The 27,646-nt window shown below is 40.1% G+C and overlaps 1 protein-coding gene across 5 annotated transcripts in view; it reads left to right on the top strand.

The window, feature by feature from the left end:
• The window catches only part of RALBP1 (ralA binding protein 1), a 33,388-nt gene extending 8,484 nt beyond the window's left edge, over positions 1 to 24,904 (top strand). For 3 of the 5 annotated variants that reach the window (XM_053962924.1, XM_053962933.1, XM_053962914.1), the window contains exons 2-10: positions 8,598 to 8,891; positions 16,048 to 16,506; positions 18,287 to 18,636; positions 20,056 to 20,217; positions 20,685 to 20,816; positions 21,326 to 21,463; positions 22,189 to 22,310; positions 22,718 to 22,841; positions 23,088 to 24,904. In XM_053962924.1, coding sequence (XP_053818899.1) covers positions 8,648 to 8,891; positions 16,048 to 16,506; positions 18,287 to 18,636; positions 20,056 to 20,217; positions 20,685 to 20,816; positions 21,326 to 21,463; positions 22,189 to 22,310; positions 22,718 to 22,841; positions 23,088 to 23,351 — 1,995 coding nt within the window. In that variant the 5' untranslated portion in view covers positions 8,598 to 8,647 and the 3' untranslated portion in view covers positions 23,352 to 24,904. Of the gene's footprint in view, positions 1 to 8,597; positions 8,892 to 9,459; positions 9,589 to 15,695; positions 15,791 to 16,047; positions 16,507 to 18,286; positions 18,637 to 20,055; positions 20,218 to 20,684; positions 20,817 to 21,325; positions 21,464 to 22,188; positions 22,311 to 22,717; positions 22,842 to 23,087 lie in introns of those variants that run through there. The other 2 variants (XM_053962949.1, XM_053962940.1) reach the window with 2 other exon arrangements.
• Positions 24,905 to 27,646: the final 2,742 nt, after the last annotated feature.

Here is a 27,646-nt window from a genome sequence, read left to right as displayed (position 1 = left end):
TTATTGTTAAGTTGGGAAAACGTTTGCATGCAGCCCAGTCTTTGCTTGATTTTACTCAAATTGGGCTTAATAAAGCAACCAGTGAAGGCTGATTTCAGGTCAATAGCCATTGATGTTAGCTTCATAATAAACAGGACTCTTAAGCTAAAAGCAAAGGTGATAGACGTAGATATCAAATAATCACTAAGAATAATCAGCTGATGGACACAGTTATTAAATAATCACTAAAAATAAACAGTGTTTCTGGATCAAAGTCTTCTTTTACTTTTCCTTTCTGCTGTTATGGTAGAATGGGTTTGATCTCAACCACCACAGTTCCTTTTAATATTCACTAGAAGCTGAACATGTTTTGCCATTGTTGCACTGGAACATGCAGGGTTTTAAACATTAAAAGAATCATACATGGAAATTGATCATCTGTGTCATGTATCACACTATGAAGAGATCCAAGCAAAGCTGTTCTTTGCTTCCTCTTATGCTACAGAGTTGTTGGTTCAAGTGACATCCTGTAACTGATAGATCTTTTCATTTGTGTTCAATAGATGGCGACAAAAATTTAATGTAAAGCATAAGAAAGTTAATTTTCACAGTTCAAGCCCTAAAGGTTTGTGTGTTATTAATATACTTTCAGAAATTTCTTCTTTCTGGGTATGATAAGGCCATAGAATTGAGTATTCTTTGCCTTTGGTAAGGTAAACTGGATTGTTTGTATTGACTTCCCAGTTAAAGGATTATGAAGTGACTTCTGCAAAGTTAATGCTGTTTGAAGATTCTATGAGTAAAATAATGATCACAATTCACCCAATTCAGTGAAGAAGCATGGTGCTTCTAATTGATTTTTTTCTGTATTCAGTCTGAAAGATGATACCTGAATACTGGATTAAAAAGCCACACTATCTGGACTCAGCGTGCCGTTCTCCGTGCAGCACCTGTGCTCTGCTGTTCCCTCTACGTGTTAAGCAGGTTTATGCAGTTGCTGGACTGTGGCAAGGCTCTCTATGACACTCTGTGTTTGAGGGTGACAGCAGGTGGCTCTCAAAGGGCAAACCAGCAGGCACACCAGTGAAGTGATTTTTGTAGAGGGGCACACACCAGTCCTGGTTTCGTTGTAATTGGCACGGGTACAAAAGATGATGGTGATGCAGCAGCAGTGGCACCTGCCTGCACATGTCAGCTGAGTGCGTTCCCAAGAGTTCCACAGAGCTTGAACTCTGCTGCTGGCAGGAACCTCACAATGCCTTACTGCCTCTCCACTACTGCTGTTGAATTTGCCAGGTGAATTACTGCTGTTACAGAAAGGCCAGTGCATTACAGTGTGCATTTCTGGTTTGTGGGCATTCCCAGATTTGTTGCCACTGTTAAATCCAAAGCAAAGAGTCTTTAGTAACTGTTGTTTACTCTTGCCATTTCTAGTATTTTAGCATGTGTTAGCTAAGACACTCTTAAAAAAAAACCCACAAAACCCAAAATTAGAGTTTTTATAAGCTTAGTTGTTTTTTACTGTGTGCTGGAACTGAGTGTGCAGAGCTCTGGCCTCTCTGGAAAACTAGATTCTGTTCTCTGTTGTTTGATCTGTCATGGGTAGTCTGCAGATGCTGTTGAAAGAACAGCAGAAATGCTTAAAACTCCTGTGAAACATTTTATGCTGAATCCATTGTTTTTTCTTCTGCTTCATTTTGCATTTTTTACCCTGAATAGCACTTGCTTTTTTAATGGCTTTCGTAGTACATTCAGCTCAACCAGTCATGGGTTTAGGATGTTTGGTTTTTTTCACTGCCTCCACTAATTGACAGCTGTTCTCAAGCTGGCTGCATTCAGGTACTGGAGTGTGACTGAACAATGCTATAGTTTAAATCTCTGATCAGGGGAATTTGTCATTAAATAGATCCAGCCCAGGAACTGATTAAAGTATAACAATTAGTGTTAATTTGCTGAATCGTGATCTCTGTACAACCTGCTGCAGACCTTTGGGGACTAGACAACTCTTTGAAGGGCTTGTCAGAAAATGTGAATTGTAAAAATACTTGGATACTGTTCCAAGGGCAAACAAAACCCGTGGTGATACTATGTTTATAGTGATTATTAAGAGAGTAAACTGTACACCTTTTGTTGTGTTTTCCTCCCTTCCTCTGTTAAGTAGTAAAACTTCATGTTCTGTTGGTGGTGCAAGTGGAATTTGGAGAGGTGGACAAGAGAGAAGGGGCAGGGTTGTCATACCAGAAATGTTTCTAAGGCCGGTGTAAGCAATAGTGGGTATTATATATGTTGCACAGTGTGGCACTTTCCAGAAGTATAGGAGGGTTCAATATGTTAGCAAGACAGTTGTGATATTCAAATCAACTCTCAGTAATTCAGCTCTTATCAAAAGCTACCATATTTTAATTTGCTCCGAAAAGTTTTGTTTCAGAGGCTGGTACTTCAAATTTTTTTTTTTTTAAAGCACTAACCAAATTCTTCAAACTGTTTCTGAGAATTCAGCTAGCAAGAAAATATCTCTTTTCTGTAATAATGAATATTTTGGTAATCAGGCAAACCTTTTTAGTGCTATTTGTAATTTAGAAGGGAAACCTAAATTTGGCTGGAGAAGACCTCCCAGATTGCCTTGCTTATGTGTGGCCCATAATTTGCAGAAGTTTTAATGAGAACTGAGTGTGGGAGAAATAGAAGGTGGTGAGGGAAACCTGGGAAACAGTGAGCAGCCAAGAGTGAGGTTAGATGAGACACTGGGTGTGGAGAACAGGAATGGTGAAACTGGGGTTGCACATGTCTAGGTTGTAAACACCTGCTTGGTGAGGAAAAGGTTGTGAGATAGATGCGGTGCAGTCCTAATTTGGAGGAACTGCACTGCAGCAAAGGGGATGAGGAAGCAAATGGAGAGATCCTGGGGTGACTAAACCATGGAGTGGGAAACTAATGTGTTGGGTTTGAGTACTATTACTGGAGGTACTGGATTACTTTGTGCCGACAAGACCATGGGAACCAAGAGCGGGATTTGCTGGGGGTAAAAACAGAATCCTGAACAGCAGAATAGCACATTGCCAAGAAGTTTGGATAATGAGAAATTATTCTCTGGGTGGCCAGTAGCAGTTGCAGTGCAGGTGGCTGATTAGTCAATATACTCTTGCAGAAGTCTAGTCTGGGTGCAGTGCCCATCTTCCTCGTGGTGCAGAGTTCAGGCCTTCTGCTTGTTACTTGAGAAAGCTGCCATGCAAAGCAATTAAACAGTTTGTTAGCTGGGCAGTTATTTGCAAGAATGCCTCTTATATATTTGGTTGTGATTGTAATGTAGTGCACTGCTTTGAAACAGCTTCCATGGCCATTGGTTCAGCTGGGGAAAGACATGTGGGAGGACTTGCTGTGGTATCCCTGAAGGATGGAATGAGCCACATGGGGTGGGGGGAGCCACATGTGGGGCATAGTTTGTGTACCCTTTTGTATAGGGCTTCGGTTGTTACCCTGTGACAAAGATCTGTGCCCAGACTTTTCTTGTAGACTACTTGCTTTGGAGAGGTAGTGGGATATAAATTGTCACAGCCTGCCTCTCCAGGGAAGTAGGATGTTACAGCAAAATAGCAGTGTGATGGTATAGCCAGTGCAGGAGGCAGTATCATGGGACAGGGTCTTTTCCTAAGCAGTTCTGGTCCATCTCTTTTTAATGTGCTCTCTCCTGGAGAAAAGCATTCAACCATCCATCCCCTTCCAGGGATTCAGTTTTTGTTTTTCCCAAAATGTGTGTCTTGGAAACAGCCTGTGAATTGCATCCTGCTGGAGCTCTACAGAATTTTGTAGGCTAGGGGCTTTAATACTGTTTTCCCTGAAGTGAACCAAACTGGAAAGCACGTGCTTCCACATATCTGGAGATTTTATCTTCATGTGATTGCAAGACTTTATCATAACGGGATTGGAAACCTTGTTTTCGATATTTCTAAAATGCCTAGGGTATTACTTAATTATTTATTTTAAGGCTGGCTCCCTACTGATTAGATTATTGAAGAACTGGAATACCCTTAATAATAGGGAGTATTCTGGATACAGCTGCATATTCTAAACGTGAGCTGGCTCCTCCAAGAGCCCACTCAGATATGGATGTGGTCTGTAGCTCACTGATTGTTGAGAGCTAAGTAGTTTTGTCTGTTTATATATCACTCCTGAGCTGGAATGGACTCTCAGAGCCAAACTTGAAATGCCTTGGATGGTGCTGTAACTGGCAGACTTTATCCATCTACAGATAAATGAGAGACCACACAAAAGCTAGTTTTGTTACTCTTAGAGGTCATCTGATGCTAGCATTATTTGAAAAATGTACAGTTTGCTCCTATGTGACTTCAACTATATGATTATACACCTTCCTTTCAAATAAATTTTCCAACATTCTCATGGCATCACATATCCTGTAAACTAATCTGAGGTGAAGAAGCTGAATTCTGCTAAACAATTTGTATTTTATTCTTTTTATCAAAAAAATTCTGAGAAGTCCCTTCTTGAGGCTTTAATTTTTGCCAGTTATGAAGAGTGTGTGACTCACAGGGGAGTTACTTAATGCTGTGTTTGTGTGATTACTTGTGACTTGTGAAATTTTAAACTTGCTTTGCCTGTCTGCATGAAGTACTTCCCTATTCCTTCTCCTTTTGTGGCTGTGTTGCCTTATTAAAGAAAGGAAAAGGCACTGATTTTATACCTGGTCACTGCTTATTAAATGAAACAGACTGAAATGCTGCCATGCAGGCAAATGTCAAAATTACATTAGAGGCCATCTAAGAAGTGTTCAAATGAAAACAGTGATTTGTATTAAGCTTTTCAGTATGTTGTAAAAAATGCAATAGATACAGAACTTAGATGTGATACAGACCTTGTATAGTCTTGGTAAATAAATTCTAATTCGATCTTCTCATCTTATTCAAAAGTCTCAACAGTTATATGAGTACCACTCATGGTTTCTGAAGTGTTTTGACATACTTAGCCCACAAGTGATAGTTTTTATTATTCTTATGGATCATTGCTTTCCAAAATGGGGCTGTGTTTGTTACTAGGATATTTTTGTCCAAAAATGGTGTGCCTCATTTCTGCAAGAATCAGGTCCTTCACCCATATACAGATATTTTGGACTGAAGATCTGTGGTCAGTGGAGTGAGGTACTGCTGTGCTCACTGTTTTGCTTTTGGATAATTGAGATAGAGCACTGAGTGTCCTCACTCTGCCTCCATCCTTTGATTAGTGACTTCTTGGGACTATTTTCAATATAACACCCAAGTATTCAGAGGGTGTCTGTTTGTGGCGAAATGGAATGACCAGGGGACACCCACTGTGCTTCAGATGTGGTCTTGCATAATACTTGTTGCAGAAAAAATTCACATCCTTCATTCCACCCAGAAGCTTTACAAAATACCATCTGTGCATGCAATCACCTGCTCTAATTTGCTTCTGCTGTTGCAATTGGTTACAAAGCACAAAGTCACAGTACAGACTCAGTGCAAAACAGAAATAATGGAGCCTTCTGTACTGAATGAAAGAGCTGTGAATTTGGTCTTTCAGACTGTGCCTCTCTTTAATGTGTTCATACTGACTTAGATGATACACTGTCGAAAGTGAGATCTATTAAAGCTGGCTGTCATGTCTCTCTGTCTTCCCTTTTCTATGGTTTTTCCAAACCTCATCTTCACTTACAAAATATGCAGCTCAGACTGAATTTTTTTGGAAAGAGTTCAGTTATTTTCAAAAATGAGGCTTGAAAAACCACATTATTTTGCCTGTGCAGGCATCTTCCTTCCTTTCTCCAACCCAATTTCCTGTGCTTAGTCTATGGTCTAGAAAGGTGGTGATGGCATGATGGCTACGAGATTTTGTATTAATGATACACCTTCTTTCAATGTTTAAAATCTCCTAGAATTTAGTCTTTCTTTGGGGGATAGAGGAAAGGTCATGATTCTGCCCATGTTCAGTGAAGGCTTCTATTTGACAGTTATTCTGAAGGCTTGACTCAGTGTTGAGTAGGAAGGTGGTTAATGAAACTGCATTTTGGAGTAGTGAAAAAGTAGCTAGGTCTAAGAAGCTGCTTGAACTGTGAGAAGCTCTCTGACCCTGTCATGTAACAGCATATTTGTGGCTTCTGTGGAAGAAGAGTCAAATGTCAAGTGATGGAGAAGTGGTGGGAGTCAAGGAGCCTGCTGTTGGCAGGGAGTTAAGGGACTTATGATACTGGGGAGAGACTGAGAGCCAGTGGGAGATATGGGGACAAGATAAAAAGATGAGGTAGATAATAATGAGGTAACAAAAAACAGCAGCACAGAACATTCAGGAAGAAGTGGGAACTGGTAACTAATCAGATAGAAGAAACAGAGGAAGAAGAGAGAGAGCTTTACCTGCAAGTAAGTGGTGTGCAGCAGGAAGGTAGGAACTGGCCAAATAAACAACAAGATGGGGGGAAAGTTGGAAACTGAGCTTGAGTCACAAAGACCAAAGCAGATGAAGATCAGATTGTCTGTGACACACTGAGGGTGAAACAGAGTGGTAAGTCAAAACAAGAACTATGGGAGTACTGACACTTGGTGGTAAAGAAATCAAAGCTTTAAGTTATAAATACTAAGAAGAAACTGAAATCTGAGGAGATGAAGCTCTGCGTGTGGTATGACAAAACAAAGGTGCCCAAAGAGGGAGGTTTCACTCCTGTCATCATGGTTCTGCCTCTTCTCTGCTTTTCATTGTTAGTGCTTGTTGAGCTCTTCCACAAGCCAGCTCAGCAGCAGAAGCTTGTTGGAGCACCTAGCAACTTGAATCATCTCAAAAAGAGCAAACTGCTGCAATTGGAGGCAGAGGAGAGTTAATGGGGGGAGTAGTGTGACCTTCCTCATGTGGCAGCAGTGAGTGATTGAATCTCCTGACACATGAGAACTGCACGTGTGAAGAGAAGCAGTTTGAGGGAAGAGACCTGCTGCAGAGGGGAGGCAGGACTGAAGCAGTAACAGACTGGGAAGAAAAAGTCTGAGAGGGAGAAGTTGGCTGAAGAGCAAGCCTGTTAGAAATGTTCCTTCTCAGAATGCCTAGAAAGTCTCTGATTTTTTCAGTCTTTTCTTTTATTGCTGTCAGAAGAAAATGATAAAAGCCAAAGGAATGTAGAGATTTATATGGCAGTAGAACATTAACATCCATTAGTAAAGTGGAAGAGTTTTTTTTCAGTAGGCTTAAAAGCTCTCTTCTGTTGATAGGTCTTGATATAATTTGAGCATCATAGAATGTCTCCCTTATTTAAAGGTCTAGGAAATGATGCATATAGGAAACTAATGCTTTCTTGAAGCTGTAAAATAAAAAAATAAGAAACATAAGTACAGTCTTAATTTATTGCATTTGCAAATACACCCCATTGTCTTATTTTTTAGCCAGTGCCTCTGCTTTAGCTAGAGTAAGAAATGAACAGTATTAAATAAAGATTTCATTAATATTTTCTCATCATAATTCTGTGTCTCTTACCGTGCTCTATTCAAATTCTGATCTGAGTAACTGGTAATTTCCATAAGTACTGTGGTGATCTCCTGTAGGGAGATACTGTTGCATACATAGTCTAAATTTCACTCTGATCTGCATACAGACAGCTGAAAGATGAGAATTAAAAAAAAAAAAAAATTAAAATTCCAACTCCCCAAAAAGTGAACAAACCCCCCTCCCCAAAACCCACTTAGCTGGACTCATCTATAATTATTAACTGGGCAGAATAAAACACCATGTGGAATGTGTGCTTTGTGACCATTTAGACACAAGGGGCCAAATCCAGCCAAGTGGACTTTGGAGGTGCGGTATCCCATATCCATTCTGTGGAGTTTCTGAAGTTTTTCTGTCCTAGGAAGAGATTTTGCTTATGAGTTCCACTGCTGAGAATTTGTGCATTGGCTTCCTTTAGCAATTTTTGTATAAGCTTTTATTTGGCCATAACTCCCAAGCAAACAATCTACCAGCATCTGGGTGCAAATGACCTGATACAGCCTCCTCAGAGAGGAAATTGTATACCAGAAAAGCATAATCATTATTTTTTTACCTTCTTTAATTTGCAGTAGCATAATTAGAAGATGGATTTGCTTTTGCTGTATTTATTTTATTTCCCCCCTTTATTGCAACAGGCTGGACGAGTTTTTATTTGCATCTATAAAATATGCTTTGGAAGAAAGAAAATGATCTTTGCCTTAAGGGCAGTGCTCACAAACACTCTGAGCTTCCAGGCAAATCTATCTGATGTCAAGAAAATTTAAAGTTAGCAAACTAACTTGTAGTAAATACTACCAATCAGTATGCAAGCTGCCTATGAATTTCGTAAGAGTTATTTCAACAGTTAAAATATTCAGATACTTAATATATATGTTTTATGTATCATAAAGTAGAAATGGCTAAAATGGCAGATCTCGTATTAATGTGGCTCAGGAGTTAGAGAACAAATTCTGCAAACACTGAGCTTAAGACCTGATATTAATGTTACTGACAGAAGTTGGAATTCTTGTTATAGAAAATATTGCTGTTTATGATTTCAGGGTAAAGCTCTAAACAAGGTGTTCTGAAACCCTTGCTTAAAATTGTGTGGGTTTTTTTTTTTTTTTGGTTTTCTTCTGATGCAGGTGTGATGGACAGGTAGCAGAAGATTTCACTTTGATATCTGGGTATCAGAATGACCGAGTGCTTCCTGCCTCCCACAAGCAGCCCCAGTGAACACCGTCGGGTAGAACACAGTGGGGGACTTGCTCGTACTCCCAGCTCTGAAGAAATCAGTCCTACAAAATTCCCTGGATTGTACCGCACCGGTGAGCCTTCACCACCTCACGACAGCTTACATGAGCCTCCAGATATAGTATCTGATGATGAAAAGGAGCATGGGAAGAAGAAAGGAAAATTTAAGAAAAAAGAAAAAAGAAGTGAGTAGACAATGTCTCTTTTTAATTCAATGCTTTCAAGTTCTCTTTCCTTTTTTCTCTCTCAAAATTGCTATGTATTCCCAGAGGGTTCTTTTAAATTTGTTTCAATGTGGAGGAAGTTCATTTTCTACAAACAGACTTTGTGCAGCACCTGTTTCTCTTGCAAAAAATTCCACACCTTAATTTTTTTTTCTTTTGTTGTGCAATACAGGTGCCAAGGATGTGCCCAGAATTTCTAATAAATGCATTTATCCAAAACCTTTCATGATGCATTGGTAAATCCTGGCATGGGGTGGTTCTTCACGTTCTAAGCGGCGATTTTCAAATGTGTTTCCAAATACATCAATTTTTAATCATAGCTGAGGTGCTAGCTAGAATAAAACTGTATGTCTGATCTGAATTGTACATTTGTGCATTTGGAAGAACCAGTTTCAACAACTGTACCACTTTTCCCATGTGTCTCCCTTATTCAGTGTTTGCCTTGTTCAGTGTACCATCCCAAGTTTTCATGTGCACACTGCGCCATAATTCAAGCAGTCATAAAATCTCTGTCTTTTTTTTCCTCTAGCTTCTCAGTTTAGTCTGATCATGCAGTTTCCTCCAGCAGTGCCAAAGTATTATTGCAGAGATCAAAAATGTGGAAACCAACACTGAGATCTGAATTTCCCAGAACTCACTGAGCAAAGGTTAGAAGAAGGTAAAGCTTTGACTATAGAATCCTTTGTCAGTGTATCAGTATCCAGAGTGGAAATTTCTTAAATGCTTACCCCTCCTCCAAAACAACGCAACTATTACTTCCCACCTTTAGATTTGTGCAGAAAATTTTTGAAATGTTAAATAGTTTTTATTCAAGAAAGTTTTTCTACATATTCTGAAAGAGCAAAGCACTTGGAAATACTAAGCTGATACTGAGCACTCTCAGTACCAGAACGACCCTTCCTGTCCAAGTCTCTGGAACCTAAATATCACAGCCCAAGTGCTAGTACTTTGTAAGTGATGTTTGTTTTAGCAAAATTTCAAAATGTCTGTATCTCCGATGCCAGTGTATCCTGCTACTTCTTACATGTGGAATTTGGAAGATCAGAAACAGTGAGACAGCACACAGCATTCTGTTAGAATTAATATGGTGACTATTTGTAATATGCATGAACATATTTAAATAATCACTCCTTAAGAATCTGCTGTCACTGCACTGCTTTTAATCAAACCAGTTTCCTGGAATGCAGGAATTGTTTCTACCACAGTTAAGAAGGACTATGGCTATTTTAACTAAAAACTGTGTGCCTTAAGAATACTGTAACTCAAAAGCACATCCTCAAGTTAAAACCAACAGTTGAAATTCCTACAGGTTTTAAGAAAAGTGATTCCTTAGTGATTTTCTCTAATGTAAACAGTATTGACTTAATACAGATGACTGGATTGGCAATGAAAATTTGGTGTTGATTGGATAGGTCTAAATTCAGGCTATCAGTAGTTGCTTTTTTACTGGCCAGCTTTCTGTTAGAGCTCTGCATTGCACACCTCTAAATCTGGAATTGGTAGATGCCAATATTTTGCATCGTGTGGATTTCTTTGGAATTCAGGATGTCTTGTGGTGATAGTGTAGCTGAAGGCTGTTGTTTAGAAGGAAGAATGCTACTTCAGCAAATCCACACAGGTCTGTGCATATTGGCACTGCAACTGTTTTTTTCCACAAGAGACTGCAACACATTTTATAGCTGATGTAAAGCAATTTCTGTTACTTAAAAGAAACTTTAAAGGTATGAAAAAACCCTCAAAGAACGCAAAAATGCAAAACTTAGGAAGAACAAAATCATCTTTTGCAGCACTAATGTAAAGGGCATTCAGCATTTCTTGGCCCTAATACATGTCTGTCATATAATTGCCAGTCAGATAGAAGAGTAAGTTACATACCAAGCTTTCAGTACATCTCATACATTCCAAAAATAATCAATATTGTAAATATACCCTCAACAGACATTTTACCTGTCTAAATTACAAGTGTTCTGCACAGTTGCTTATCATGGTAGATTTTAAGAGTTTTCCTTCCAGATTTGGCCTTTGTTATTCCTCCCATCCTTTTGATTCTTCATTTTATTTCACCTTTTCAATTCTGTTGTATGTCTTCAGATTGTTTCTTTTCATTTTTTCTGGCTACCTGCTTTGGTTTTGAACAGGGCACAACCTGCCATTATCATGCAGTTTGGGGTATAAACAAATATAACTGAACACGTCAGTGAAAAAGAGACAAGTTAACATTCCATTATGACAGAGAGAGTGTTTGTTGAACTTGCAATATTAGTGAATTAAGGACAAGGTCGTTCTAGCACCTGAAACTGTGTCTAAGTTTAATCCCACAAAAATCTTGAGCTATTTTGATAATACTCTAAATGTAAACTTCAGAAATGCTTGAAGAGCAGCAGGGAAGGGAAGGTTAAATATCCCAAAGTTACTCAGTTTAGTTTTTCAGGTAAATAATTTTTGCAAGAGTAATGTACTCTTAGCTTCATTATTATCACTTATATCAGAAAAGCATTTTTGTATGCTAGTGAAATATCCTTTTCCATATTTTTGTATATAGATATAGTTATTTAATGATTTGTTTTTTTCATCTTAGTGTCAGTAACCTAACAATACACAGCAATTATTCTGGGGGCAAAGTGCTAAAAATGTTTTGGAGCTAATAGAAAATTTAATGGAATATTGGGGATTTTTTGTGGAATATCAGCTACTGAAAAAATGTTTCAGCCACTAATTTTTATTCTCCCCTCTGTTATGATAGACTGGATGTTGGTTGGCTGTAGAGCGAGTTAGATTAAAAGGAATTTTCTTTTTACTGGCATAGTTTTAAATCATACCTGTTCCCTGACTCAAACAGAACTTGTCCTGTGACAGCAGGAGAGCAAATATGGATCTGTGTTAAGCAGTCATGGATTATTTGAGACAGCAACAGCTGTAATTGATTTTTGAAAATGTTTAACCACCTGTCACTAATCACGTGTTGATAAAGCCGTAAATGCAGTTCCTTGCAGAAGAAAAATGTTATGATAAAATACTTCTGAAGTGGCTCTTCTACACATTAGAATTTCTGTAGATAAAGAGTCTGTATGTAGTAGATCTTACTCTGCTTATTCATTTTACTTCTGATATTGATGCTGGTGAGCAGGATGGGTTCAATATGCAGCTAGAAATTTTTGTTTACAAGAATCTTGATTTTCTTTGTACAATTCTCAAGAAAATGGAGAATTGTTGAATGGTACTAAACCATCACGTGAAAGGTTAGTGGGATCATTGATATGCACTCTCAGAAAATTTCAGGAAATATTTTTGAAGACCAGATCCTTAATGTGTTGGACAGAGGGTCCTGTATATTCCTTTGGAATGTAGATGAGGACTGAAGCCAAACCACTGCTATTGCAAACAAAACATTGTTTTTACTGTCTGGTGTGTGGAGAAGCTCTGAATACAGTTTTCAGATCTACAGACTAAGAAGTTATTAGAATTTTCTACACCTGATAAAGATTAGAGGCTCTTCATATCAGGGTTTATCTTTGGGATAAATAGGGTGTGCTGCTACATCCTGTTCTGCTGACAAATCACTGTGTATCTCTATGTACCACTGTGTGTTTATCTAGCAAAGCACCATTTGCAGATAATTTAAAAGTCTGCCTTTCAAAGCCAGTGATTATTTTAAATCAAAATAAAGTAAGAGAGATTTCTTATTTCAGCTTCATTTGCTCTGCTGGCATGGTGCTGCAGAGTAATCTAAATACAGAATTTGTTTGGGAGTGCTGTGCTGACATTAGTGAATTAAGTTAATATTAAAGACAAATGATCTAATTGAAAGTTGGATAGTGAGTGTTAGTAGTGTCTGTAAGGTGGAAGTTTATGTTGATAATAAAAATGCATCTTGTGGGCAAGGAGAGGAAATAGAAGCCATCTATCCAAGCTCATTGTGCATTTGTGTGTCTTAGTTTTACTTAGAAATGCTGTACAATCTGATAACAATCCCTCTGACAAACTGACATCAGGTAACTAATGCTTGCACTGCACTTCAGTCATATTTGACCTACTAATTCTTTCATATGTAAAAGCCATCCATGTTTGCTTTCAATTAATTAATTACAGATGCTGCGGATTTCCCTGGGGAGCCAAATCAGCTGTAGAGTTACAAATTACTTAAAAACCCATCAGAGACCCGATGGACAAAATGTCTCTTGCAGTAGGTTTGACAAGTGGTAGTTCTGAATAATGCCACCCTTGGAGTTAATAATAAATACTACAGCATGGCTTTAGAGCTTTGTTGTGAGAACACAGAAGTATTCCCAAGTATGCAGACTGATAGAGTCAGTGGACTTGCTGCATGATAAAGATTATAAGCCTGTAAAGTACATTTCTTCAGAGTAACACTGGAATATTATTATTATTTTTATAAGGGTTTTTTATAATTCTCGGTAAGATAAAGGAATTTCAAGGGTTACATTACATGAAATGTAACTTGAAGCATTACATTTAAAATAACTGCAATGAAGGCATGTTTATGGAAGGAAGGTCTAACAAAAGGAACTGGCAGATTATGCTGTGTCATTATGCTGGTGAAATTGGAGTATTTATTACATTAGCACTGTTCTCATATAGACGGAGAAAAATGTCAGTGGCATAGAGTAGAGTGATGGGAAAATGGGGACTATTACTACTGGAAGTCTTGAGGAAACAGTGGACAGAAATTCCAGTTTACCCTAGGTAATACTCTTTCCATATTTAAAATTACCTGATTTTTGAAGCACTGATTTTTTTCAAGCACTTTTGGTAGTTTTTCTTCTGTATAAATGTAACTTGTTTATATTTCAATATATTGTATCACTGTTGAAAGGGATACAGCAATTTTATTACCAAAAGTATAGTAAAGAAAATCGGGCTATTCTTGAGAGAAATGCAGATCTTCTCTCGGTATGGGTGGGATATTCTGTGTGAATCTATATTAGTATATGCTTCTAAACTTTGTTGACTTATGTTACTGAGACAAATTTTAAAAGGCTGGGTTTGTATTTAACTTGCTTCTTCATGTCTTGTGAATTCAAGAAATACCAGTTTCAGTAATGTTCTCTTGCTGGTGTTACATTACCACAGATCTAGGGAGGCACTGGGGCTTGTGTTGCAGAGTGGAGTGTTGGGACATGTGAGCAGTGCTCTGTTGGTGGCATCAACCTCCCAGTCTGTGTTCCAGTGCTGACACTTCTGGTGTGCATGTGGGAACCCCACACTGTTTGGCTAGGAGCTGTCCCAGCTATCCAGGAGGAAAGACTGAGGGCAGATTGTTCCAGGCTCTCTCTGGGGGACATCTGGCTCTCTGAAAGTTACATCTCTGAAGTTCATCTTGAACCTTGGTGCCAGGCCTGTCTCATTCTCATAAAACACAGTGAAGATGTGTGCTCCTGCTTTGTCCTGTAGCTGGTGGATCTGCAGTTGCTTCTGTACCAGAGTAAGATTTGAAACCTTGCCCATTTCTGGGTTTAGTTTACAAAAACCAGTAAATGACATAGCCAGTAATCAGGGAGAAGAAGACCTGGCTGCTGATTGGCCTTCAGTTAACGTTTGCATTTTTATGTTAAAATCCACTTGGACAGGAACAGTTCTAAAGTCTTTTTCAGTCTTCTAGGAAAGTGTGTGTTTGGTAGTCCTAGGGAAGAGTATCTGCTGCAAAGACTGAGCTGATTCAACAATTGTAATTATTTTATGGTTGTTCTGTGTTTTAATACATTTCTTATATTTGTTTGACAATTACAAGCCGTCTTCTACAGAGCAGTCAAGGAGGCTTCAAAAAATAGACAGTTCTTTTATATGCTAAAACAATGCTGAGAAACTCTGCAGTCTGGTATAGTTCAGAATTAGAAGAAGGAAAGACTAAATGCCCCCTGGTTCTTCTGCAGATATTCCACTTGGAAAAAATTATAGTCTATAGTATCGTTCGTGATATGCTCGCATATTATCAAGAGGGTAATTTTCCTCTACACAAAACTATTCAGGCAGCAAGAGCACTTGGCTGTCAGTGCTGCCTCACTCAAGCAGAGGCTCTGCCTGTAGGTAGTGGAAGACCCTCAAAGGGCTCTTAATGGGGGTTTGCTGCCCACTGCCTTGGAGGACCTGGCTGGTGCAGATGGCGTGTCAAATGTCACCTTTGTTGACCAGGTTTCAGGCTTACTTTTCTTATATGAGGTACTGTGTATGTAAAACTAGAATTAGTGGCCTTGAAAGTTGTGTTGGATTGCATGTTGCTGGGTTTGTTTGTGGGGTTTTTTTCTGTTGTTGGTGGTGTGTTTGTTGGGGTTTTTTTGTAATCCACCTTTAAAGACTTTTGTGTTCTTGCCTGAAGGTGAGGCAGGGCCAGCTGCAGAGGCGTAGTGACTTAAAAGCGCCTGGTGCATGTTTTAGACGGCACTTGAACGTTTGCTGCTGGAATGGTGTGCTCAGCCCAGGGACTTGTTTGAATCTCCCATGTGCTTTTTAAGGCAAATCCGCACTTTCACGGGCAGGTATTGTTCTAGTGTTACTGGAATTGTGTTATTCATCTAGTGAAAAGTAAGTTATAGTGCGTTTTTGGTTTATGCTTGGGGTGGGTTTTTTGTATTTTATTTGAGGCTGAAACTTTATTAACTTCATACTTGTCTTTAAATTCATAATATTCTGGAAAAAGATTGAGGCTTTAAGTGCCTGGAGTTCAGTTTGTTGTTAATTGAAATTTGTTAGACTTCTGTGTATGCAGCAGATGATCCTTAACAGCAACTCTTATACTGTTGATTACAGGAACATAGAGAAGTTGCCAGACAGTTGTTTTTATTTTGCATTTCCTTGACTATTAGATGGGAGTCTAGCCCATAAGATGGACATAGCCATTATGAGTAAGTATATAAAGTATTCATTGATCGTTCAGGAGCTCTGTGGCTTATCTTTGATGTAATTATGCAACTTGATTTAATCCTTGTCTACTCAAGTGTGTAACAACTAAAGAAAACCTTCTGAGGAGTCAGACGGGCACTGTTTTTTAATTCATGTTGCTTCTTCCCTCTCCTCCTTACATGCAACTTCTTGTTGTTGCTGTCTGGAAAGTAAAGAGACTCACAGCTGTCCCCTTCCCTTCTCCTGCTTTGCCCAACAGCGGAAGGTTATGCTGCGTTTCAAGAGGACAGTTCCGGTGATGAAGCTGAAAGTCCTTCCAAGTTGAAGCGGTCCAAGGGAATACATGTCTTCAAGAAACCCAGCTTTTCCAAAAAGAAGGAGAAAGATTTTAAAATAAAAGAGAAACCCAAAGATGAAAAACATAAGGAAGAAAAACATAAGGAAGACAAACACAAAGAGAAAAAGTCAAAAGACTTAACTGCAGCAGATGTTGTAAAACAGTGGAAAGAGAAGAAGAAAAAGAAAAAGCCAATTCAAGAGACAGAGATACCTCAAGTGGATGTTCCAAGTCACAGACCCGTGTTTGGCATTCCTTTGTCTGACGCAGTAGACAGGACCATGATGTATGATGGCATCCGCCTGCCAGCAGTTTTCCGTGAATGTATAGATTACGTAGAGAAGTATGGCATGAAATGTGAAGGCATCTACAGAGTTTCAGGTACTCTGGGCACACAGACTTGCAGGTTCCTAAGGTCTTTACTTGCAATTTTCTTATTATTTTATCACTTCAAACATCTAGGTACATTGTTTATAGCTCCATTAATTATCCAGAAGGTAATCATGTAGCCAAAGTTAAGCAAACTTGTAGGTCTGAAGTACCAGAAAAAATTGGTAATGTGGTGGTAGTACTTAATGGCAGTAAAAACACACCTATTTTGGCCTTTTGTCATGGGATGGTAGCAGTCAATAAAACATGTTAGTATGCCAACTTGTATTCTTTTTCTTCTGCTTTAGAAATACAATGGTAGCTGACAAAAGCGAAGATGAGCTATAACCATTTTATTGCTTATGCTTCCCACTAAGTTGCTTTTCCCAGTTACTCCCATTGTATATTTTTTCTTGAAAACTCATTTTCTTTCAGCAAATTTGCTAATAAGCAGAAAATACAAGTTTCACTAAGGTTAGCAACAGCAGCTAATTAACTGTGGTAGTTGTGTAACACCAGCTTACATAAGTGAAACCTCAGTTTTAGTCATGTTAGACAAAACAGTCCCTTTATTTGTGAGCTGCACCAGAAATGCAGCTCCTGTAAGTACTTCTGTGGGTATATTGGAGGGGACAAGAGCAAGCAAGGAAAGGAATTTCAGAAAAAGCATTTTGAATCAAGTTGCCCAGCACAGTAAACCAGTAATGAAATTATTTTAAGGGCTTCATTAGCTGTCTTCATGCTGTCCATCTGCATGGTGTTTGGTAGGCATGCAGAAATATTGCAGCACCTTAAGCAGTTGCTTAGTCCTGCCTAGTGACACATTTTGGTTGCTTGTTTTTTTATACATGATGTGTTGGGAGTTTTCACAGGTGTGTTTTCCTTAATTTCTGCTTTGTCCTTTGTACATGGTCTCCAGTGCAACAGCTCCCTCTTGTGCGTTTGTGCATGTAGGATTGTTTAAATTGAGAGCTCAGAGAGAGCCTTGCTGTGCCTTAGTGGCCTGCAGCTGTTGTGATGGCTCATTTTAGCCATGAAACTGAGCATGTTTTCCTGGCATTTTCCAGGGGGCTGAGTTGTGCTCATTGAGTATGAGCCAAGCCAGGGCTGTGCACCAAGTTGATGTAACCTGAGTGGGTGTTTGAGCTGCAAGAATGAAATTTCCCCAAGCTTAGGAAGATTGGAATGTCACTGAGTTTATACAAACACCTTGTAGAAAATCTTGGCTGGGTTGAATAATTGTGAACACACTTTTAATCATGTGGTGCCTTAAATCAAGGATCCTATGTGAGATTCCTCTGCTGAGGAGGGCCAGCTGGAAAACTGGAAACTAAGAAGTGTGGAGTTTGTTTTGACAAAGGAAAGCTATTATAGGTAGAGCTTGTTGCACAGCATCTGAACTAAAAACATATTTGCTGTCTGGGGTAGGGATGGATAATTGAACAGCCAGAAAGAAACGTAATGCAAATACACAATTGATTTTGAGTTCCCCAGCCTTTCCTCACCCTATTTTATGTTCTTTGATGAATGGGAATGCTGGCACCAGTTCTGATTCAGAGCTCTGTCAGTGCTTTGGTTTTGCTTCATAGGAGTAGTCAGTGCTTTTAGAACCATTGACCATGTAATTTTGAGTCATGATTTTCATTTTGTTGCATGTGGATAACTTCTAAAAGGTGTTTCTTAATTACCCTAAATTGTAAGGAGAGGTGAAATAAATGCATCTCCAAAAAAAAAAGTGTAACTATTAGACATTTACAGTCAAAATTTCTCTTAATTCTCTAACTATTTTAAGGAATAAAATCAAAAGTTGACGAGCTGAAGGCAGCCTATGATCGTGAAGAATCTCCAAACCTGGAAGAATATGAGCCCAATACAGTCGCCAGCTTGCTCAAACAGTACCTACGGGAACTGCCCGAAAATCTGCTTACCAAAGAGCTCATGCCCCGCTTTGAAGATGCTTGTGGAAAGAGCACAGAAGCTGAGAAAGTTCAGGAGTGCCAGAGGCTGCTCAAAGAGCTGCCAGAGTGTAACCATCTCCTGATTTCTTGGCTGATTGTGCATATGGACCATGTTATTGCAAAGGAACTGGAAACTAAAATGAACATCCAGAATATTTCTATAGTGCTCAGCCCTACTGTCCAGGTATGTGCACCACACAGCAAGGCTTAGAGCAGAACTGCTGCCCAAGAAAGATTTCTTTGTAGGAATTCTTTTGCAGGTGGGAATTGGATATTGTCTGATACAGTTTAGCTAAATCACAGCTCCTCTTTATGCCTCAGGAACCTGAAGTGCTGGGAAGGGGGGAACAAAAGACTTTCTGCATGTGGGCTTGCATACTGTAGGTCTGATATTTGGGTTATTATCAAGGTATTAAAAAGACTGCTGTCTTTCACTTCTGTAATGGGAAGTCATTTATTGTTGATTTTGTTCAGTAATTCATACAGATACACAATTTCTGGTTTGATTCAGTGATAGTTTAGTTAAGATATTGCTGCTTAATTTTAATATCAAGCTAATGAACCCTGTCTTGCACATAGATCTTCCTGGTGCAGTCATAACTTAGGTAAAATGGCTTTGTTCTGTGCAGCCAAATGGCTGGGGAATAACAACTGACTTGGTTTTCCAGTTCCATTTTGTGGTTTCTGGGTTGCTTGATTTCTTAATAGACATCTTGGAAATATTTAATTAAACACAGCTCAGAATTAGTCCTGTGCATGATGAAAATGTGGCATTATTGGGTGTGGATCTTCTAGAGCAAATCCCACAAGTTAGGAAAGCCTGACTTTATAATTAAGAGTCCAGGTGAAGGCCCAGTAGCAGAAGGGCCAGCTGTTATTCCTGGCTTTTTTGCTATGCCAGACACCTCTCTAGCTAGGAAAAGAAGTAACAATTAGGGTAAAACAATGCAGGCCCAATCATGTTTTCTTGGTAACTAGATCTTAGTAATTGAAGTGCAGCTAGTGACAGACCTCTAATATTTGTTTCAGGATAATTTTTTAAATGTTAATGGAAGATAAAGTATCAAAATAAATATACTTGCTTCTGTCTCAGGTTAAAAAAAGGAATATAGTGAAAGATGCTTTCATACCTCTTTTTCCTACTATATTAAGTCATCTGAGAGAGAAGCTGTAGAGAATACTTAAAGATTGGGGGAAGAAAGAGAAGGTGTAGCCAGCCATCAGGTATAATACAGTAGTGTTGATGTTCCCTCTTATTAACTATCTTTATGTGAGTACAAAGAGATTTAATGCATTTCTGTGTCTACCAGCGATGGAAATAATTCTGCTAGGTAAAGAGATGTGAAGATGCTGAGTTTAGTATGAAAATGCCTCAGATGCACAGGTAAGAGAAACAGGGAAGTGATCCCTGAGGCCAGCACTGCATTGTTGAAAGTAAAGATAATTTTCAATCCAGATTTTAATCTCAATACAAACTGACATGACTGTGGCTCACAGAAAGGTTTACTAAAGGCTGCTGTTTCTGGAGGACACTGTGCTTTGCAGATAACGATGATGTGAATATATAATTTTAACCAATATCCTCTCTGTCCATCCTTTGCAGATCAGCAACCGTGTCCTGTATGTGTTTTTTACACATGTTCAAGAGTTCTTTGGAAATGTGACCCTCAAGCAGGTGACAAAACCTCTTCGCTGGTCAAATATGGCAACAATGCCAGCACTTCCAGAAACACAAGAGAGCATAAAAGAAGAAATCAGGCGACAGGTTGGCAATTACTTGAGTGTTTTTCTGTTTATCTTTGCCCTGGCTTTTATACATTCAGTAGAAAATTCTCCTAAATTTGTAACATGCACTTTAAGTCGATCACAATTATCCTGTTGGTGAGACCACTGGGAAGAGCTTGATGATTTCCTTTCCTTTTTCATGTGTGGAAAGTTGTTATGGTCTTGTGATGCTCATAGCTGTGTCATCCGTGGAGTGCATTGCTCTGTAGGTCAATACTTTTGTTGTGGGAGGAAGGTCAGGAGAGCCCATTAGGGAGGGGTTTCTTTAGTACTGCTCTTCAGCTGGCTCTGGATCCATGCTGGGTGTGTGTTAACACTTGCTCATGGACATGTCAAGGTTTGAAAACCAGAACTCCCAGCCTATTGCTACAAAGCAAGAAAGAGCTTCCTTTTCAATCTACCCTGGTACAATATATTTAAAGACAATTTCTTTGGCAATCTTTCTAGGAGTTCCTTCTGAACTGTTTACACAGAGACTTGCAGGCAGGGATAAAAGACTTATCCAAAGAAGAGAGACTCTGGGAGGTGCAGAGAATCTTAACAGCTCTTAAGAGGAAACTAAGAGAAGCTAAGAGACAGGTGGGTAACTTTCCTGTTTATTGGCCAGACAGCTAAATCATGGATTCTAATCCATAACAGTGCAGAGGCATCCAGTTAGATCAAAGCACCTTTCAATCTTTTTGCTGCAAATTTTCTCATTTTAACTTTACATGCCTGATGAGCAATTGTGTTTTCTGCTTAGCTGGCTCTCCCTAGGGACAGGGAGATCTTCACACCTGTTCACAAAAAAATGTGTGTGTGATGAAAATCTTAGTGTGTGCTAGGGCACATGCTTGTTACAAGCTTAAAAATCAAGTCCTAGAGTACCAAGAGGAATTACTGGAAGACTTGAGGTTAACAAATCTGAGAAGTGTTTTTTAAACTATTTTATGTCCCACAGATGGGACAGACCATGCTCAAAATTTGGAAGACAAGTATGATGGTGGTTCTAAATTTGGAAAATAATGCATTCAAAAAAATCTTTTTTTAGAGTAAATACAGTGACCAGGGAAGCTGTCCTTTTAAATGTTGTTTCCTTTCTCTGGCAGGAGTGTGAAACAAAGATTGCACAAGAAATTGCTAGCCTTTCAAAGGAGGATGTCTCCAAAGAAGAAATGAATGAGAATGAAGAAGTTATAAATATTCTGCTTGCACAGGTAGCTGGCAGGCACTTACCTGTTTGCCTGGTAATGGTATTTTATATTTCAAATCTATTAAACATTCCTTTGTCCCTTCTGATGCAGAGGATACTTTGCAGGCTCAGGGGGATCTCTATGTCCCTTAAAACCACAAGGCTTTGTTTTAATGGCCAATGAAGCAGGGAAGGAATGCTGACAGCAAGAGTGAGCCCAGAGCTGAGGAGACTCTTGTTAACAGCAGAAAGGAAACACTATGAAAGAAAAAAAGTGGCCTTTGTTGTTCATGTACATAGAAAGCACCACTTCTCAATGTAGCCAGGTTCAGTACTGTTAAAGGCTTTCCTGCTGATCAAGGGAAATAAGGCAACTGTTTTGGCTTTTTTGCCTTCTGTTGCTTCCCCCAGTAGCTTTGAAAAGGAATATAAGGAGGAAAGTACAGAGGGGAGAAGATCAGACATGTAATTCAATTTTTCTAGTTATTTTACTGGCTGGCCAGAGCTTTCCCCTGTGATTTAAGGAAAGGCAGCCAAACGTGGCAGGATTTGGTGTGTCATCTCCACAGCTATTCAGTATGGTGATTATCTTGAGGACTTAGAACAGACATTGTTGGGTTGGAACTTTTTCTTTGCTTTGAGGTCTTGATGGATCAAAGTTCAAAGCAGACATACCACTGCCACTGAAAGTATTTCAGAGAACAGCATCCTCTCATGCTTATTGTATGTTCCTGTAGGAAATAAAGTCAAGGCTCTAAGTGAACTAACTGATCATTGCAGGAGAACGAGATTTTAACAGAACAAGAAGAGCTGCTGGCCATGGAGCAGTTTCTGCGGAGACAGATTGCCTCCGAGAAGGAAGAAATAGATCGGCTCCGAGCAGAAATAGCTGAAATACAAAGGTAAAGGAGACAGCTCACAGCAGAGCCCAGCCAGGACAGCACACTGTGATTAAAAGTACATAAAAGCTTTGCTGAAAGAATGCTCTAAACCACACTTAAAAGCTCACCCAGTGAACATCACAGTTGAAAGCCACTTGTTTTTATTGAAGTCTTGACAAATTCGAATCTTGCAGGATATTGTTTTAACAATGGAATGATGATCTAAAGGAAACTTGACCCTGTGCAATAAAAAAAGTCCCCCTATGAAATCACTGCTTTATTAAATTAAGCTTTGAAAGGGAAGTCTAAATTTGCTCTTTCAACCATTGGCAGATGATTGAGGGGATGAAAGTTAAATATCTTATGTTGCCACAGTTCTGGCAGACTTGAGGAAATGTTTAAAGTGGAATTTGCCCTTGGTCTTTCAGTCGCCAGCAGCACGGCCGCAGTGAAACCGAGGAATACTCTTCCGAGAGTGAAAGTGAGAGTGAAGATGAGGAGGAGCTGCAGGTCATCCTGGAAGATCTGCAGAGACAGAACGAGGAACTGGAGGTAGCATTTGGTTCTTAGCATTCACTAGTTCTCTCCTGTGATGGTGATGTGATTGCACAGGTGCAAACTGGTTGTGTGCATCAGTTTTGCCCAGGCTTGTGACCCACACACAGCTTTTAAATCACTGCGGTACGCGAGTCCCTGTTGCTGCCTGGGCCAGCAGTGCTAAACACTCTTGAGCTACAGCACTGCTGTGTCAGAGGAACATACTGTCATTCCCTGACATTTGTTTCCCTTCCTTGAAAGATCAAGAACAATCACCTGAACCAAGCGATTCACGAGGAGCGTGAGGCCATCATCGAGCTGCGGGTGCAGCTCCGCCTGCTGCAGCGTGCAAAATCCGAGCAGCAGGGGCAGGAGGAAGAGGAGGGGGAAAAGCGCGGGGGCGTTTCTCAGCAGCAGAGAGACACTGTCCTGGAGACAAAAGCAGCCAAAGAGCAGCCAAAAGCAAGCAAGGAGCAGCAAGTCAAGCCATCGCCAAGTAAAGACAGGAAAGAAACTCCAATTTGATCCAGCTCCTTGGCTATGCATAAAATCAACTGAACTGTGCAAATTACTGTAATTTGAGTCAAACTGCACAAATTATTGGTGGCTGTGTACATTCTGTAAAGAAACTTTTCTTTTAAGCCCTGGAGACTTTTGTCTCTTAATACTTGTGGCTTCTACTCATCAAACTCAGGTGAGTTTGGAGAGGCCAGAAGAGTTTTCCAGTTAGTATCAGATTATTTCAAGACTGGTTTCCTTCAGGTGATTCAAAATAATTCAGTAACAGTTTTATTTCAAACCAAAATCATTATTTACATTCACTGGAGCAGAATTGGAAGATCTCCTTTTCAGTAAACAAACAAAATCCACCCACACACCTAGTAATGATTTGCCTTGTGGATCTGTTCATCCTCATTCACCATTATTTCTGCATATTAACCTAGTCACTTCTTGCTTGTGCCTTTGATACCTTTCTGATGCAGATTATATACAAGGGAGCTTTAAATTTATTCTGGGTTGGCTGAAACAGTGGGAGACTGTGGGGTATCGTGTTTACCTAACATGCCCTTAAGCTTCATTTCTGTTCTGAGATGTACTGAGTAAGTGTAAAAACTTGAGAGATGTTATTTATGTCCCCGTATGATGGAAATGTCCATGTCCTTTAGCGGTGTAGGTAACTCACTGGCTCATCATTAATCACCCTCATCACACCTGTCTGAGACAGGCCCTGTTCACACTGCTGCCAAGTAGCCAAGCGCTTTGTCTTCATCCATTTTAAATGTTTTCATCTCTTGGAAAAAGCCACTGCTTGTAGGCAGGGATGGGAGTGGTTATGTCTTTAGGACGTATCTGCCTGACCAAGCAATACAGCATTTCCCCTGCACAAATGCCAGTCACTTGTGATTCCAAATGAGCCCGAAGAGCGATGCCAACGGGAGGCACCGGGGGCTTAGCAATAGCCTCTTTTTGCTGGTGTTTAACAAACCAACCAGCGCTACCTGGGACTTGGTTTTGGTTTGGCTGTTTTTAATGCTTCTACCCTTCAAAATCCTCCACTCACACTGGCATTTAAGGGCCCTTTAATGTTTCAGATACGCTTATTGGACTCAGCCCTCAATCCATATATAGACAGAAACTCCACAGAGTGCATATAGGCTATCTTATTTTTTAATCTGGATATTTATTTTCAGCACCTGTTGGATGTGGTTGTATTCTTTATCTATTGCACTGTTGTGAATCATTGGCCATGATTTGATTTTTGTACAAATAATGCTTTGATATGTTATAGAAAAAAACAGCATAGTATTTTTTTAAAATTTGGAAAAAAGTTTATAAACACAGAAAATGTGATCAGATTACAAATGTAAACTAAAGCATTCTCCCTTGCCTTCGTTACATACATTTTATATTTGCTGGCAATATTTAAACTTTTTGTTTGTTTGTTTAATTCACACTAATTCCTATTGAATTGTCATGGATTTTTCTAATGTTCTTCAGACAAATCTCTTAATATTGGTTAACTTTTATTTTGTTAGGATTGTATTTATCAAGCAAATAAATTCAACGGCCATTTGAAAGTAGTTTCTCCTTCATCTACTTCATAATGCAGATCACAGTTACTCTTCTTGGGTTGGTGCCTGCAGCTGGGAAGTTTCTATGAAAAATTACTCAAAGTAAGGTCTGAAACAGAGGTGGAGCTGCTGCCCCTGCAGCAGCACAGCTCCTGTAAGCAGAAACTTGGTGTCATACCACCTGAGAGATGTTTGAATTGTTCTGTGCCTCAGCACAGGTGAGGCTGGAGCTGGGCACCTGCTCCTCCTCTGCAGAGGGGCCTGACTACCCCGAGCACAGAAGCAGCTTCCTCACCCCAATGCCTGCAGTGAAAAAGCCACAGAGCAGCAGCCATTTGAAAGCTGCATGTGGCAGTTGTGAATCATTAGCCAAAAAAAGCCAAAGCTAATTTCAAATAAAGTGAAAAGTAACTACAGCACAATAATCAAGAGTGTGCTGTTCAGATCACATTATATATTTCTCAATCCCAAGGGCCACAGAAAAATACCTGAGCAGCCTGGCCACTTGCATGAAGCACACACATGTCCTAAAGGACCAGGTTATCTAAATCAAAGTATCATTCGAGCTGACTTCAAGTAAGCCTCTTTGCAACACCTCAGAACCTGTGTGTGCCAAGTGCAGCAGCAGAATCTCTGTCAAACCCTTTGGACAAAACACCAGACTGATTTACATTTACTGAAAAGAGGGAGTAGCAGGCTCACAACGTTAATCCCACTGTTCTGCACTTAACGTTTTGTGAGAGTGATTGGCCTGTTGGCTTCCTTCTTGAAAATCTGAGCACTTCCACTAGAGGTGGCACAGGTGATGGGACAGGTGACAACAGCACACCTTGCTTGTTTTGACAGCCCTTTCCAATACAGGCCCTGACATCAGTCAGTCAGAAACCCAAGGGATCAGGAAGCACCATATGGACAAATCATTGGGAGTCCTGTGCCAATGTGAGCCAGGACACAAAGGCAGGGGTTTGCCCACAGGTTACTGAAATCATGACAGCTTTTATACCCATTGAAATACTGCAGCTGTGCTTGGAAGAGCCTCAGACATCTGGCACAGCAGGATCTTTCCCTCTTGCTTTTTACCTGAAAAACAGCAGCCTGAAGTGAACTGGTATTGTCTGAATAGCTGAAAAGAACTGGGGTTGTTTTATTCTATTTACTGAAAGGTAACAAAAAATAAAATGTTAGATGGGCCTCCAGAAATTCACTGTCCTTTACCATGGACATAAAGGACTCCTGTACAGAAGGTTTCCACCTCTGTTCACCATTCCTACACTAGCACTGGGGGGATTTTTATTTCTTTGTCCCCTCAGATTCATGAGTTAGGTAGTAATTTTTAAAATCTATGTACTGAAGCCAAGACTCTGATACCTGACCATGTAAAGCTAATTTCTTTCAATTAAAAAAAATAGATAACAATTAAAGCCTCAACCTGAACTTCTGCCAAAAAGGTCTAACCAAGCTTCATCTGTCAAGGTTTTCATTTCTCAGCAAGCAGTTCTTACTCCCAGTGCTTCATCTGCACAGGGAAAACTGCCTCATCCAGACCAAAGACGGCTTAAATCCAATAGCACAAGTTCTCCACTGTGTTCTTTAAAACACACTCCAACAGCAGAAGCTACAGCACCGTGCCCCGTGCCAGAGCATGGCTGTCTGTCCTTCCTGTCCTTCGGACCAAGCCCTCGGCTGCTGCCCCACCCTCTCACAGAGGTGGAGACCCACAGAACCTGTCAGGACAGGCCCCTCCTGGGGCACTCTGCCTCAGCCTTGGCACTGTCACTGCTGACACAAAGGACTTGCTGCCATGTTTCCTCTGGAGTTTCTTGTGTTACTGCCTTAACAGCATGAGGTAGAAGGTCTGCCAAAGGATTACACTGCACAAACATGATTTTAAACCAGGCAACCCCAATCCCACATCCTGGAAAAATTCCCCATCCGAACCGCAAGAGTTCTCAGGCCAACCCTGCAAACTGGGCTGCTCAGCATGGCCCTTCCCCTTCCCAAATCCCTCTTCTCTCTGAACTCCCTAGTCCAGGAGAGGAATCACAGCTGGTCCTTGGAGGGGGAAGGGAGCCTTGAGCACAGCCTTGTTCATCTACAGATGAACAGAACTAGCAGATCACCATGGAAGTCTGCAATCCCAGCAGTTTGATTTGAGAGATGGCAATACTGCATCCCAGATTTCTGCACCACTTGCTGACACACAGATGTGCCTGGGAGTCCCGATGAGCTCCTGCTGCTGCACACTCCCACACTGAGAGTCACTGCCTGGTGTTATCCCAGTGCAGGGCCTTGAGGAAGATGGTAAAACATTTCTGCTGACAGCACTGCCTATAGGAAACTGTGTCAGGCACGAAGATCCAGGAGGTGACTGGAAAAAACTAAAAAAAAAAACCCAAAACCCTCAACCAAGAGACCAAAAGAAGAAACCATGAGATCAATGACCAGTACAAGACAAATGGCCTGGGCCCCATTTGTGCCTTTGTCGGTACCTTACTCAAATTTGGGTTTTTCTTACACCACAAACCCAGACTGACTGAAAAATAAATCAAATTCCTTTTGATATTCAGACAGTGCATCTCTCCCCCTCTCAGCCTTGCTAAAAAACATGCTGAGAAGTGTGCTCAGTACCTTCACTTGTCACAGTCATGATTCCAAAGCACCTGCAGGTACTCCCTTTAAAACATTTCCCACACAGAGCCATTACTACATGTCTGCAGAAATGGGTCATGGATTTTCAAGCAGACAATG

This window comes from Vidua chalybeata, chromosome 1 (genome assembly GCF_026979565.1).
Source record: "Vidua chalybeata isolate OUT-0048 chromosome 1, bVidCha1 merged haplotype, whole genome shotgun sequence".
NCBI classification, from domain to species: domain Eukaryota; kingdom Metazoa; phylum Chordata; class Aves; order Passeriformes; family Viduidae; genus Vidua; species Vidua chalybeata.
The sequence above is the reverse complement of the archived record's forward strand: the minus strand, read 5'-3'. Positions and strand labels throughout refer to the sequence as shown.